At 40.8% G+C, this 14,263-nt stretch overlaps 1 protein-coding gene across 3 annotated transcripts in view; it reads right to left on the reverse strand.

Annotated features, from left to right (window-relative positions):
* Positions 1-14,263, reverse strand: part of ATOSA (atos homolog A) — an 89,678-nt gene that overhangs the window by 6,175 nt on the left and 69,240 nt on the right. For 2 of the 3 annotated variants that reach the window (XM_075530726.1, XM_075530724.1), the window contains 5 exons: positions 11,804-11,923; positions 9,441-9,520; positions 8,771-8,879; positions 5,920-6,078; positions 1,881-1,949 (listed from right to left, as the gene is read on the reverse strand). In XM_075530726.1, coding sequence (XP_075386841.1) covers positions 1,881-1,949; positions 5,920-6,078; positions 8,771-8,879; positions 9,441-9,520; positions 11,804-11,923 — 537 coding nt within the window. The remainder of the gene's footprint in view (positions 1-1,880; positions 1,950-5,919; positions 6,079-8,770; positions 8,880-9,440; positions 9,521-11,803; positions 11,924-14,263) is intronic. The other variant, XM_075530725.1, reaches the window with a different exon arrangement.

Genomic DNA, 14,263 nt, shown 5'->3' on the forward strand with positions numbered 1-14,263 from the left:
ATGCCGAATGAGTTAAAACACTCCACTTTAATTATTACGGCCATTTGCCCCTTCAAGAGAGTCAACTACAAAGATCTCAAAATAGAATTTAAATTTTTTTCTCACAATTCAATGGTGAGAATTTTATTTTTTTAAAAGTAAAAGATTACAGAATGTTATTTTTTTTTAAGTAAAAGATCACTAAAACTAGTGTTCGGGTACAGATGGTAATTATAATTTTTTTAAAAATTAAAAACACAGCTATCTTGTGGAGCACCCATTTGAACACGTTTCCAAATTTTGAAAATGAAATTCATCATTAGTGGATCCAAGTGGCTAGATGCCACTTCGTAGTCTCACATTTGGGTTCGTTTCAAAACGTGACACTAGGCCTTTAAAAAGCACCATCTTCATCGCAATGAAGAAACATTTTCTCCTTAGCGAGGGCTGAATTGGATTCAATTGGTACTTGGACATGGATAATCAAAGCACTATTACAAGTACTCGTTTCTAAACAAAACCCCACACTGCTAGTCTGACTTTAACCAAATTACCAACACATCAATAGGTAACTTGGTGCCCATGCTTTCAGAAGCTCATCCGTGGCACTGGACATCACTCACTGAATCAAAATGAGAAATATATCAATATTATGATCCAATTTTTGAAGGCTAGTGAGTCTTACAAACATCAACAACCACAACTAGCAAACTAGGTGTTAACACAGCATTTACATATAACTGAACCATACAAGGAATGAAAGACACGCCCAAATTTCAGTACCACAGAGGTACACATGCTGCTCTGGGTTTATGCCTCATTCTTTAATGACAACTGACAAATTCCAGTGGCTCACACTTTATCGTGAGCTACACAGTCAGGCCAAGAGAATCGAACAGTGTTTCCCAAAGTAGGCGACGCTGGCCCCTGGAGCAAACCAGAGGTCTGCAAAAGCAGAGGCAACACTTAGCCACGATTATGGGCTATAGTACGAAATATTTTAATTGCTGGAGAGGTGTGAATTATTTTCCCCCCTGAAAAGGGGAGGTAGCCGAAGTCAGTTTGGGAACTTAGGAATAGAGTGTGGTCACAGTTACTGTTCAAAACACTCATCCCATCTAAAATAAAAGTCGTAGTTTGCTATGCAGTGATTCCTCCTCAGCAAAGGGCGCCCGCGTTGCTGCAATACATACACGCACTGCGCAGTGCAGCTCCGCCCTGGTGCGGCAACCAAAGGGATGTACGCGTGCTCTGACCAGGCACGGAACACTGAGGCCGCAGAGCATGTCAATCTCACTGGATGAGCTCAGACACTTCGTGTGAGGGCCCAGCCCCAGGGAGACTCCGTTCAGTCTGCGACAGGCTGGACGGCTGGCAGAATTTCCTGCGCCCAATTTACAGGTTAACTGCAAACTAGATCGTCGCTCAGACCCCGAAACGTCAGATTATACATCTCCCTTCTTTGTGCAGTCCTAGCATTGGGATCGGCTTTAGACAACATCCCACTAGGGCTCTATCGTACTGTTTCCCAAATTCTCCAGCCAAAGCAGTACTAATATCTGGGGTCTCCTTTTAAATAGATCAATCTCAATCTGGCTTATTATATTCCATAGAATGGTAATGTCAGGCTCTAATTATATCGAAAACAGCTCTATTAGACTAAGTAAACTGTCAATAGACTGTCTTTCTAAAGCGTTCGCCTTGAGTATAGCTTAGTAATGGTTTCCTTTTATGAAGTCCCCAAACGGTCATGTCTGAGGCAGAGCGGGGAAACTCCAAGCAAAGCTGCAGCCCCCGGTTACTTACCAAAGTTGTCGCAGCAGCAGCAGCAGGAGTAAGGGCTAAGTTCTACATGTATGTGAGAGAATGATTATTGCAATTGTAGGCTAGAAAACACATACCACTTGTATTGTTCCTGAAGGAGGTACTCGATAACCCCTTTTACCAAGGGACTCTAGAGTAATCACACCCTTGAAATGAAAGAAAACAAATTGAGTACACATCGATACAAATGCACGTAAAATATTTAGAATATTAAATCATGCAACTATTAGGGTTGCAACACTCTTTATTTGTATGGGGAAAAAAGCCCAATATCTAAATTGTACCAATAGAGGGATTTTCATTGAGTGAGGGCTACGTTATGAAGAACATTATCTTTGTTCTTTTTGGAGATGTTGCAGTGAATTAATATATAACATCAGTGGTCACACTCTGAAATTTCTACATTGAAGAAACAAAAGCCAAAAGTTCTTTCACCAAAAATGAAAGAAAGGGAGGTTAGAGGGGGAGGGGGCAACAGAAAAGCAAACCATCTTTTATTGTTTTGTAAAGTTGTAAAACGTCACATGTGGAAGGACCAAGTAAAACATGCCTTCTCCCTCCCCCAACGCACCCCCGATTTCATAAAACGAAGTCAACTCTTCATTTCTCTTGAATTGCGTATCTGGATCTCTGGCAAGATATAGGGGGGGAAAGTTGGGGGTCCCCGGGCACTACGTTACAGAAGAGACATTCAAGGCAAAAAGAAAAAAAATTGAGGGTCAGGCAACAACATTCAAGATATTTATTTATTCTAAGTTATAATTGGTTCTCTAGAATTAAGCATCTCTAGAAATAATCTATATTCATGCTATATCTCAGCAAGGTTTAATTAGGGTATCGCTTTTTGGGAGGAGGGAAATCATGTACTTGTAATCTAAGAATCAAAATTGATTCTAGACCGGAACAAAATAAATTAAAGGTCTGAGAACTAAGGTCTGAATCAAAGTTAAAGCTAAATTACAATGTCTGGCTTAGGGAAGTCTGAGAGATGGTAACTGGAGTCTTCTGGAGTCTTCCTCAGACCAGCATCATCACATCACTGTGAACTTGTTAGAAATGTAGATTTCCTGGTCTCTATTCAAAGTTACCCACATTAAAGTTATTTTAACAAGATGCTCCAGAGGATATCAGGTGCACGTTAGAATCCCAGCTATAGTATACGATGTACTTGTTCTGAGAATTGTTTACCAATTAGTCCAAATAATGGGAAGTGGGTATAGATTAAAATAAAGGAAATTCAAATAGTGTGCACTGGCTTTTCAATAACCAGAATGGACAAATAACCACAGGCGGTCATTGTGGTACTTAATTCTTAGTTTTAAGAAATGAAGGAATCGTTTGTTTGGACTGGGCTAATAGTTCTCTTTCCAATGGCTAAGGTAGAACAGATCAACTGCATACTCTGCGTTTCACCATTTCACATTTTATATGCCAAAATGTGCCAGCCCTGTGAAAATATGAAACAGGCTGTCCCACCGGGCATCATCTTTGTTGGGTTTGAAAGTAAAAAGGCGTAGACAATGGTCAAGCACTAACTGCCATGGAGCCCATTTCTATTCCTAGGGACCCTTGGAGTCGAAATGCCCCTGTGGGCTTCTGAGACTGTTAACTTTGTACAGGTGTAAAGAAATCTCAGCGTGGCTGGTGATTTTAAACTGCCGACCTTGTGGGTAGCAGCCAACACATAACCCACCGTGCCACTAGGAAACCCTGAACCCTTTAAGCCCAAGGTAACAGTACTGACACCAGACTGTTGAGTGAGCACATAAATACTGCAAAGTGTTCACGAGAACGGGCTTTGGAGAGACAGTCAAAGTCCTGGAGAAATCTGATTTCTCACACGATCATTTAATCACATTATTGTAGACAGGACACAGTCTAATTTTAGTCCTTGCCACCCTAGTTTCCAACGAGAGAATACTCACACATATAAAACAACAACAACAAAATAATCTCCCACACGTACAAAGACCTGTAAAGAAAAAATTACCACTCAACCTACACTTGTGTTTCATTGAATGTATACAATGTTAATAGTTATAAAACCATAATAGTAACCAAGCCAATTTAAGAGGGGAAAAAAACAGATTTAGAAACACTTTGTTTAATGCAAGAGTTCATAACAATTTCTAAGCAATGTAAATATAGGCTTTCTTCTGATATTTTAAGAAATAATAAGGTGAAGAATCCAAATAGGATAAAAAAATGATCAAAAAAAACCCCTCAATTTATTATGAAATAGGAGAATGTGCAAACCGCAAGTAGGAAACCGGAAGGAGTGCTGTATCTAATCTAGCTACTTAAATATCGATGTCAGGAAATCATACATGATCATGCTACTGGCACACCTGGCTTTAGACCTGCCTTCAAAATTCTTACAGGACAGATTAACACCAAGGCAGTAACTTAACAAAACCCTTCCCATTGTCAATGGAAACTCATTGTGTATGGTTCCCAGTAGGTTTTGGAGACCGTGACAAAATCTTGTCTCAACCTACTTGACATGCCAGTGATGATCTGGGGGGGTTAGTTAATGTTGCTCTGCTTCTTAAAGGCTCAAACTACCTCACCTCCTGCGAGACAGGCAGAATAGGGGAGCTCATTTGAAGCCAGTTCTACATTCTATCTTGTTTCTAAGCCATTCGAACGGGCAACAGGGACTCTACTCAATTCCGGCACACGGTGGTGTATTTAGCAACTCTGTCTCTACTCTTCATAACTAGGTGCCGGTAAAATCTGTGAAACGGATGAGATGCCAGGCTGTCAGGGTAAAACACAAAGGGTCATTCTTTATCTTATTTATTCTAATGTTGTGAGCATCCCGGTATGATGCACATTTCTTCTGAGACTTAGTGTGTCTCAACAGTATTTCCCAATTTTCTAATGATCAAAATCAAAGGCCTTCCCTCCCCCACCAAAAGGATTCCGGGGGGGTGGGGGGTGTCACCACGATATTTTTCTGTGGTAAATGAGTAGCAGGCTGTGTAAGTGCTAACTAGTCAGGTCTCTGGAGGGAGGTGTCTCTAACTTTGATAACAAGTATTGTACAGCTTCATGATTGTGACCTCCAGCAAAAAACCAAAAGAACCCAAAACCCTGGGGTGGAAAAAGTCTTTGAATAAATGAATACACAATACTATATGGTGTTTTAAAATTATGTTTTAATCAAGGGGTCAAATATTGAATGGGTGCCTGACTAAAAGTCGCACCATAAATTTTACTCACCTTCTTTGAGCTTAAATTACCTTATTAAGGAATAGGCCATATTTAGGTTCCCTAAAAGGCATACCATAACTTTGCTGGCTCTGTTTTGCTTCTCAGGTACACCAATGTCCCTTTTCAGAGCTCTTACTAACAACAAAAGACAGTTTTACATATGTTTCCAAGGACCCGAGAAGCTTTAGGAGAGGCAGTAGTTGCCATGTCTGACCGTTGGTCTTTTTGGAAAAAGGTATGATTCTAATCATACACGAGGAGTCTCTCAATTTTGCAGTGCATGGCTTACTTTATCCACAATCTATTAAAAATAAAATGTAGACCATATTTTCAAAGATATTGATAAGAAAAGGCAATACAGAAAAGCAAAACAAAACAGAATCGAGGTTCTTGACTTACATCAGACTGACAGGATGGAGTCATCTGAAGTAGTTGGGGACCACTTCTATCGGGCATTGTGAAGCGCCTTAGGGCTACACCACAGTAACCCAAGGACAAACTCAACAGGAGCAGGGCGGTGGGGGCTCACAGAACCTTAAAAACTCCTACTAAGAGGAGGATCATATGGGAAGACAACTTTCATAGGCCTGGAGTGCACAGTAAGCCATTGAGAACATGGAAGAACTGTGAGATATAGAATATTAGTTTAAGCAACTTTATTTTTATATAGAAGTATACTGTCGGCACTGTCCTCAAATGGAAAATTAAAAAAAAAAAAGTAGCTGTTCTTAAAGCTAGCTCAGAAGTTTCTATTTAACCTTCAATTCTCTATTAGGAAATGCCTTTTATGTTTAAGCACTGCGCCGAGGCCATACTCCAACCGCTTCTTTAAACGCAGAGACAGGTTTTCATAAGCTGATTTGGCTTGGGCGGGAGAAAGAGCATTCGAAAGATACTTGCCATGTAAGGAGAGGGAGCGTTATCGTCCGAAACACTGTAGAATGAAGCTTCGACTGGAAGAGTCAAATGTGTAGGGCAGAAAACCCCGCTGGCCCCCACCTCGGCAGTAAACCCATCAACAACGCCGAGAGGGTCCAAGCGGTAGTTCAAGACAGACTCCTGGAAGACAAAGTAAAAGGCTTTCAAATCTACCCACTGACAAAGTCTCCCCCTTCAAACTCCTGAGAAGCTCTCCTGGAAATTCACCATTTATTGGACTTCATCGTTTCATGGAATTTTCATCTCGGTAAATTAAAAAAATATGCTCTGCCACAACGGGAATCAGGGTCCACTTCGGAGGGGTCGGGCACTGACAACCTTATGAAAGCAGCAGGACCGTGTCTGACACAGAGCTGGGGGAGTTCCCCCGGTTTCCTAAAGGCAGCAGCAGATCCCTCGTAAACGACAGGGGGCCTGGGGTGGGACTGTGCCAGAACCGTCGGTGTTTGTGCCAGAACTTTCCGTAAGCGACTTGAAAATGTTATACATACCGAGTTCTCTGAAAAGTACTATATTAATCTCTTAATAATTTTCTTCTTGTTAAGGTTCTCGTTTATTGCATTGTTTGCTTTTCCTTATAATTTCTATTATGCTGCAAATTTGCCTTTTTATTTATCTAGGCCTCTGCCATTTGAAATCCATGAAGAGCAGGAACAGAGTTCAAAATATATGAACAGATACTTTGGAAGTGACATGGAAAACAGGTCAACTTGGCGCTAAATAGCTTTTCCTTTTATTTCTACTAAAACTATGAAAGTTTCCCTCAACATCAAAATATTGCTATAAGTAATACACAAAACTATTATTAAACCATCATATAAAGTTTTTGGAATAAAAAATACGAATTTTAAATTATTTTCCAAAAAATATTTTATTATTAGCACTTATTATTTACTCTTAAAAAGCCATTTACAGAACCCATTTAGATTTATAAAAAGCTGCAAAGAGAGGACAGGGAACCATTTTATTTTGAAGGTCAGCTTACTTGATCATTACAAACCAAGACCATCGCCACCGAGTCACAGTGAACCTAGTACGGTTTCCCAGGCTTTAAGGGAGCATATAGCCCTCAGAGTAATTGGTGGGTTTGAACCTCAGACGTGGTGCTTAGCAATCCAACCCTGGCCCAACAGCACCGGCATTAAGGGGCTGTTATCAGTCTATCATCATCACCTTTCCTGAATCCTTCAGGCAGTTTCACCAGATAGGAAGGGGTGGGGGGTCAAAAGTTTACTTGCTCCAATTTCACCAAAATCCCCTTATGGCCTTTCTTACTCAGTACTAAGATGATACTGTTCGTAATCCCATTCAACTTTCCTTTTCATGAAAATAATATTCATCACGATGATTATATAGTCCACTTATTTATATCCATTTACATACAACATTGCAGACCTGAATGAGACCTTCACACAGGTTAAGAAATAGATGAAGGACCATGTGAGCATCAGTGTCCATGATCCTGAGACCACAACTAAGATGATTTCGGGCTACCACTGTCAACTAACTCCTCTGGAGAGAGCGGGAGAAAAATGTTATGGAAAACTCAAAATCATAAAAATGACCAGCTGTCGGTCAGATAAAGACAGGTAGAGTCCTAGGGACTACAGCATTTGGCCATCCTTCAGGTCTGGGGCTGAAATCACCACCATTCAGCCAAACAACCAACAGGCCTCTATAAGAAACACAAGTGGGATATGCAGACCTTTAAATAGCCAACTCTTTGAGGTCCAAAGGGCAAAGTTTTCATGGAAAGGAAGAGAAATGGAAACAGGAAACACAGGGAAGAAGTAATGTTACATTGTGGGGATTGCAAGGATGAAACAAAATGTTTATAAATTGATGAATCCAAAATTAATGATCTGCTCTGTAAACCTTCACCCGAGTCACAATAAAAATTAGTAAAACACAAAGGACATTCGTAGAGGCCTAAATACAGGCATGTACACATGTAAATATATATATATACTGAGAGGGGAATAGAACTATGTACTCATATCTATATGTTATGAGTTAAAGTTGCAGATGGACATTGGACCTCAACTCAAGTACTCCCGTAACACGAGAACACTTTGCTCTAACAATCCAGCATTCTGCGATGCTCACCTTCCCAACATGATTGCTGAAGACAAAATGGGTCTTGCATAAGCAAATGTAGTGAAGAAAGCTGATGGTGCCCAGCTATCAAAAGATACAGTGTCTGGAGTCTTAAGAGCTTGAAGATAAACAAGAGGCCATCTGGCTGACAAGCAACAAAACCCACATGGAAGAAGCACACCAGCCTATGTGATCATGAACTGTCAGTGGGGATCAGGTATCAGACATCTAATACCCAGAATAAAACCATACCTAATGCCCATCTATAGACAATTGGACATCCCCTCACAGAGACTGAAACATAGGGAAATCCAGGACAGATAAACCCCTCAGGGCCAACAAGAAGAGCAGAGATACCAGGAGGATTAGAAGTGGGTCGGGGGAGAAAGGGGGAATCGATTACAAGAATCAACCTAGACCCCCTCCCAGGGGGACAAAATAATGGAAAAGTGAGTGAGAGGTAATGAAGGATGATGTAAGATATGGAAAAAAAAATCTATAACTTATCAAAGATTCGTGGGGGAGGGCGGGCGGGGGAGGGAGGAGGAAGAAATGGGGAGCTGATATCAGGGGTTCAAGTGGGAAGAGAATGCTTTGAAAATGATGATGGCAAATGTGCTTGACACATTGGAAGATGTATGAATTGTGATGAGACATAAGAGCCCCCAATAAAAGAATTTATTAAAAAATTAGTAAAACAAATCAAGCACATTACCTCAAAATTTCCTAGTAGACTAAGACTTGTGATAGGTGGAGCACTAGAACTCAGAAACGGTTTTTCGTGAATATCTGGATCATCCTCAATGTGTAAACACTGTTGTGGACTATTGAAAAACAAATTAGGAAAAGGACATATTACTCAAACGGATTAGCCACAAACCATCTATTTTGGAACAAAACTAAATTAGGAGAATCCAACTTATTTTACTTACAGTAGTTAAAAAACACACATAAAATCCATGGTTAGATTTTATAATGTTATATTTTCCCAAGAAGAGATAAATTTCTGTACGTTTGGGGATGATAAAAAATACATGGAGTATTATTTTCCAGCATGAAATAATTGCCAAGGTCTTTTTGCAAGGGGTATAAGGTAAAAATGAATGACCAGAAATACACAATCCTCCAGATCCTAAAACCAATGTAAATAATTATGATTTGTTATGATGACTAATACAAAACAGCAACTCACCATGCTAATTTCTTCCCCATGGTTCCTAATAATTGCGTACATGTGCACATGACATTATACTAAAGATGATAATCAACTGGAAAATAAGATTCCTGTTGTAATTTTGACCCTTGGGGTCACTACTGCTTATTGTGAAAGACCAGATTTTGTGTCGTTCTCAGTCAGACGCACAGAGGAAGTTTAAGATAAATACCTTCTAGATGTTAAGCTTTTCAGATGCAGTAAAGAAGAATCCAGATCAAAGCAACCCGACTGAGTTTTTCTTTGAGGAACCTAAAGCAAAATCATCATGTGAGAAATGAAAAGACTGTAAATACTTTGAACTGGTAAAATACTTTGCAAATGAAAGGTCTATCTTAAATATAACCAAGTTTCTCTCATCACATGGATTTACTCAACACCATGCTCTTTCCGACATATTGTTCTTACACTCTAATTCCATCAACCGATGTCAAAAGTTATGATTCATGAAAGCACTTTTACTAGGGTTTGATTTTTCTAAGATGCATCAGTATTTTTTCCCAAACGGAATCTTGAATGGAGTCCCAATTCTTAACACAGGTAAGATTTTTTACTTTATAGGCTCCGGTTGTATTTTTGTGACAAAATCAGAGATGAAAGACATTCACCCGCATCCCTACTGGAGCGAACCCCGAGCCCCGAGGAGTCATGGAAAATGGTTAGAAAATTACTATTCAGAACTCTCAACTCGGACAGCTCATTCCATTAAAGAAAACACACCACCATTCAATTCCAACTAGCCATCCATCGAAAGACCCACATGAAAATTAGAGGTGAAAATCACTTATAACATGAACGTTAGAAAGCTTGTATCACCCAAGTATGCATTACCGCCCCCATTTTATAGAGGAGAAAACCACCTTAGAGAGGCTGTGTCTTTATCTAATGCTACACAGCTGAAATGGAGCCAGTGTGATCCCAAAGTCCTTAACCAACACACTCAGATCTGCTTGGGGGGGAGCCCTTGAGTAAGATGACCAAGTGGATGGGTTCCATGTCAGAGAGCCACGGATCTGACTCCCAGATGCCTCAGCTCAAGGTGTTCACTGGCTCCAGTCCTTAGATACAAATGAATTTATATAAAATCTACTTGCCACCAAGGCACAGCGCATTAAGTCTTGGCCTTCTAATTGCAAGGTTGGCAGTTCAAACCCACCAGCTGCTCTGAGGGGGAAAGACAGGAATTCCTTGGAAACCCTAAGGAGCAGCTCTGCTGCCTCAGGGCGTTGCTCTGGGTCAGAATGAACTAATGAATGGCAGGGGTGGGGGTTGACACCAAGTATTTTCTTTTCATCCAACAGTGCAATTAAGGGAAGTATTTATTATGGCTCTTCTATCCATAGTCTTTGTTAACACCCTTCAGACTCCTTTTCTATGGGTCTGGGGGAGAGAAGGCGGGATACTGATAGGATTGTGGAATTCTGTTCAGCATATGAATTGAGATTGTCATCCTGCTGGGTATAAATGAACCACCTCAGAGGGAAGGAACGCCTCACGACTAATAAGAGAGTCAGGAGGAGTGAAGTAGAACTTTTGGACCTCAAAACCCCTGTGCACTGAACACCTCCTTGACCCAGGACGCAGCGGTGACACTACAGTGTCAAGAGGAGGGGCAACAACAAAACCAGGAGCTGCAGTCTGTGGCAGAGAGAGCAGTGGGCCGCAGGGAGCACGGGGTTTGGCCAGTAGGCTGCTCTAGGCACTTCATTGGGAAGGGGTGGGTGGGTGCAGGTTTGCTGCCCCAGAGCTAAAACTGAGTACCTTTAGGCTGAAACTTGAAGGTGGAGGACATGACCTTTGGACATTTATGGGCTGCCCTGCAGGTGCTTCCTAACACTGCTCAAACTGGGCAGAGGCTAAGGAGCTGAGGGACGGAGCAACCAAAGACCAGAGTATGGCCTGCCTGTAGGACAGGGCTGAGAAGAGGCTGCCCAGTTAGATTGGTGGTGTCCTGAGCATTTGTAACCTGTTACTTTAATAAATCCCATCAGCGTGAATAAGAGCGGTGAGTTTTGTGGCCATTGTCATGAACTCTAAAACCCAGGCCAGAAGCAAAGTGTGCAGTGAGTGTGTGTGTGGGAGGTGTCGGTGGGGGTGAGCAGTCAGTGTCAGAATTCGTAACAAGGGTGAGAGGCATGTGAAGCAGGTCTTGGGTGATGCTGATGCTAGATTCTTCTTGCCCCTGGTGAGATTAGAAGTCAGACCTCACCCCACTGTCATTCTTTTTACAACTAGCATGTAATAGGTTATGCCAAAGAAAGATGTTTGGAGAAATTACATAACCTGAAACAATAAACTTTATTTTCCCATTCTTTAATTTTTTAGCCCCTTTTCCATTTTATCAATTATATGAGAATGGGGTCTCAAAAATAAAATCTTTTTCCAACAAGAAATGTGTTTTTTAGGACATTTTAAGATTTTTTAAAAGTCTATAATGTGAAATGTGCTTATTGGCAAACATTGCATATAAGCTTCCTCAAGTTCTCAACATAAGAAAACATTATACAGCCAAACAAAAAATGATAAAGCACTTACAGGACTTGAAAGAAGAGGCAATCCAGTTTGAGGATGGAAGGCCCTGGTTGAGGTTCCATCCAACGAATGAAAATTATGTTTCCGCCACACATTTGAAGGTTTCAGTGGTGCAGTAGTCTGCTAAGAAAAGAATTAGGTTTTCATTTAATGTATAAATACATTAAATGGATTTTATACTCATTCTTAGAGATTTTATACTCATTCTCTTCAGTTGGTGAAGCTGATGATGGAGATAGACAAATTGGGATTCAGATCAGAAAATACTGTCTAAGGAGTTTTTTTGGGAACATGCTGAATAAGCTAAAATGTTCTAAGCAAAGTATGTCTAAAGTAGAACTGCTTTATCCACACATAAATATTTAGAGTATTTATAAATATTTAGAATCTAGCATCTAGTACGCTATCTGATTTTGTGAAGATTTATAGCTTCAAAAACCCTAAATAAAGCCACTTATTTAAAACTGACCTAATGGCCATGAGTCATTAAATTCTAGAACAGATCGTGAATATTCTTAAGGCCAAAGTAATGCTTCCTGGCAATTGTAACTTTAGGAAACTGTAAATTATCACTAAAAAATAGAAATTGGAAACAAGGCACAATTTAAAATCCGAATGTACCACAAAACTAATCTATAGGAAAAAGCAGATAAAACAGGTTCATTCAGATGGGATCAAGGTAGGTAAGAAGTGACTAGCTTACCACACAATTAAGATACAAATTTGGGATATTACTTGGGGAGATAAAGGAAATCTGAGCCTAATAAATCATTTTTGGAAGTAAAACAGTAGTTTGATGGGAAGTCAACTAAAATAAAAATAACTTAATTATTCGGTGTGTTTTGTATATATATCAAGTTTCCAAAGTATTTGATCCTCACAATTCTGTGAGAGAGGCAAAAGAGCCTTGTTGTTCTTATTTTAAAACTGAGGAGGTTGAGGTTACTCGAAGTTAAATGACTTATTTAATGTCACTCAAGGACTAAACCATGGAACGAAGACGGGGACCGAACACGGAGTCTACTGACTTCCCTACCACTAGCGCTAACATCATGAGTTGATCAATGGCCTCATGCAGATGGCATGCGGCTTGAACTAGCCAAGCGCTGCGAAAAAGCAGGACAGCAAGCAAATGGCAGTGCCATGTCTGATTCTGCCTCACTCTCCCGCAAATGTTCATCAACATGACAGTACACCAACAGGAGCAACATGAAGAAGGTAAACAGGTAAGCGGAATGGGCGACGATAAAAATGTAAAAAAAGAGAAAGAAATATGATTTTAAAAAAAAGAAGAACAATGTAAACCAACCAAGGAGTGTGACAAGCCACAAAATTGCCCTAGGTAACGATAGAGTAGTAGAAAGAACCTTGAGTTAGGAGTTCAGAGATATCCGGGTGTGTGGGGGGGAAGTTGAGTCGCTAAGGATTTGTGCAGCTATTGGTACATCAGTAAATCTCTTTGAGTCCCCCCTTCCTCATGACAAGTACCTCATGGGAAAGTATAAAAAAGAACCAAATGCTCCATAAGGTGATGTAACCGAGACTAACAGCCTAAGCACATGTAATTTTTAATAGATTTTATTTTCTATACTATATCTAACATGCAGCTGTTTTGAGTTGGAACAGGCTGGATGACAACTAACAACAAATATAACCTTTATTCTCCTGAATCCACAGACCAGACGTTAAAAACTTAGGTGCAAGTTCATTTGGGCGAAGGGGAAAACAGTACTGGGGAGTTGGTTAAAATGATGGGTGCAGGGGAAGAGCTAACGGTTGTTAACAAAGGTACATAATGTCATCCAGATACGCCTGCGATACTGGTGTGCTCCTGCATGGACAGACATGCAAGGATCTATTGGCTTCACAGAGCCTATATGGGTACAAAGTTACCTTTGCTGCGGATTTCTCCAAGAGCACAGTGGGGTAGGGCATACAGAGAGCGTAGCTACGGGCTGTTTTAGAAATAACCACACACCTTGAGGACATGAACTGATTGAGGGGTCAGGGGACCAGGACAACAGTCTCAGGGGTATACCAAGGCTCATCGGCCTAACACAGTTCACACGGACAATGTTTTACACCCGACTTTGGTGAGCAGGGATTGGGGTCTTAAAAGTCTGTGAGTTGCCATCCAAGATGCAACTGTTGCCCCCCACCCCCACCCTGTGTGGAGGAAAGAAGAGTGGGAGAAACTGAAGCTATATGGAAACAATTAGTCCAATGGGAGAGTGGTCCACACAAAAATCAGTCTCCATCACATGGGGACCAGAAGAACTAGATGGTGCCCCACTACCAACTGCTGTGAAAGCAATCACATTAGAAGGTCCTGGAGACAGTGGGGGGAAACCGGGCAACAAAACTCAATCACAAGAGACCAAGCTTACTGATCTGATACAAACTGATGGATCCCCCCAGGACCATTGTCCCTGGTCACCTCTCAGATCAGGAAAATAATTCACT

Source organism: Tenrec ecaudatus, chromosome 14 (assembly GCF_050624435.1).
Source record: "Tenrec ecaudatus isolate mTenEca1 chromosome 14, mTenEca1.hap1, whole genome shotgun sequence".
Classification (NCBI taxonomy): Eukaryota; Metazoa; Chordata; class Mammalia; order Afrosoricida; family Tenrecidae; genus Tenrec; species Tenrec ecaudatus.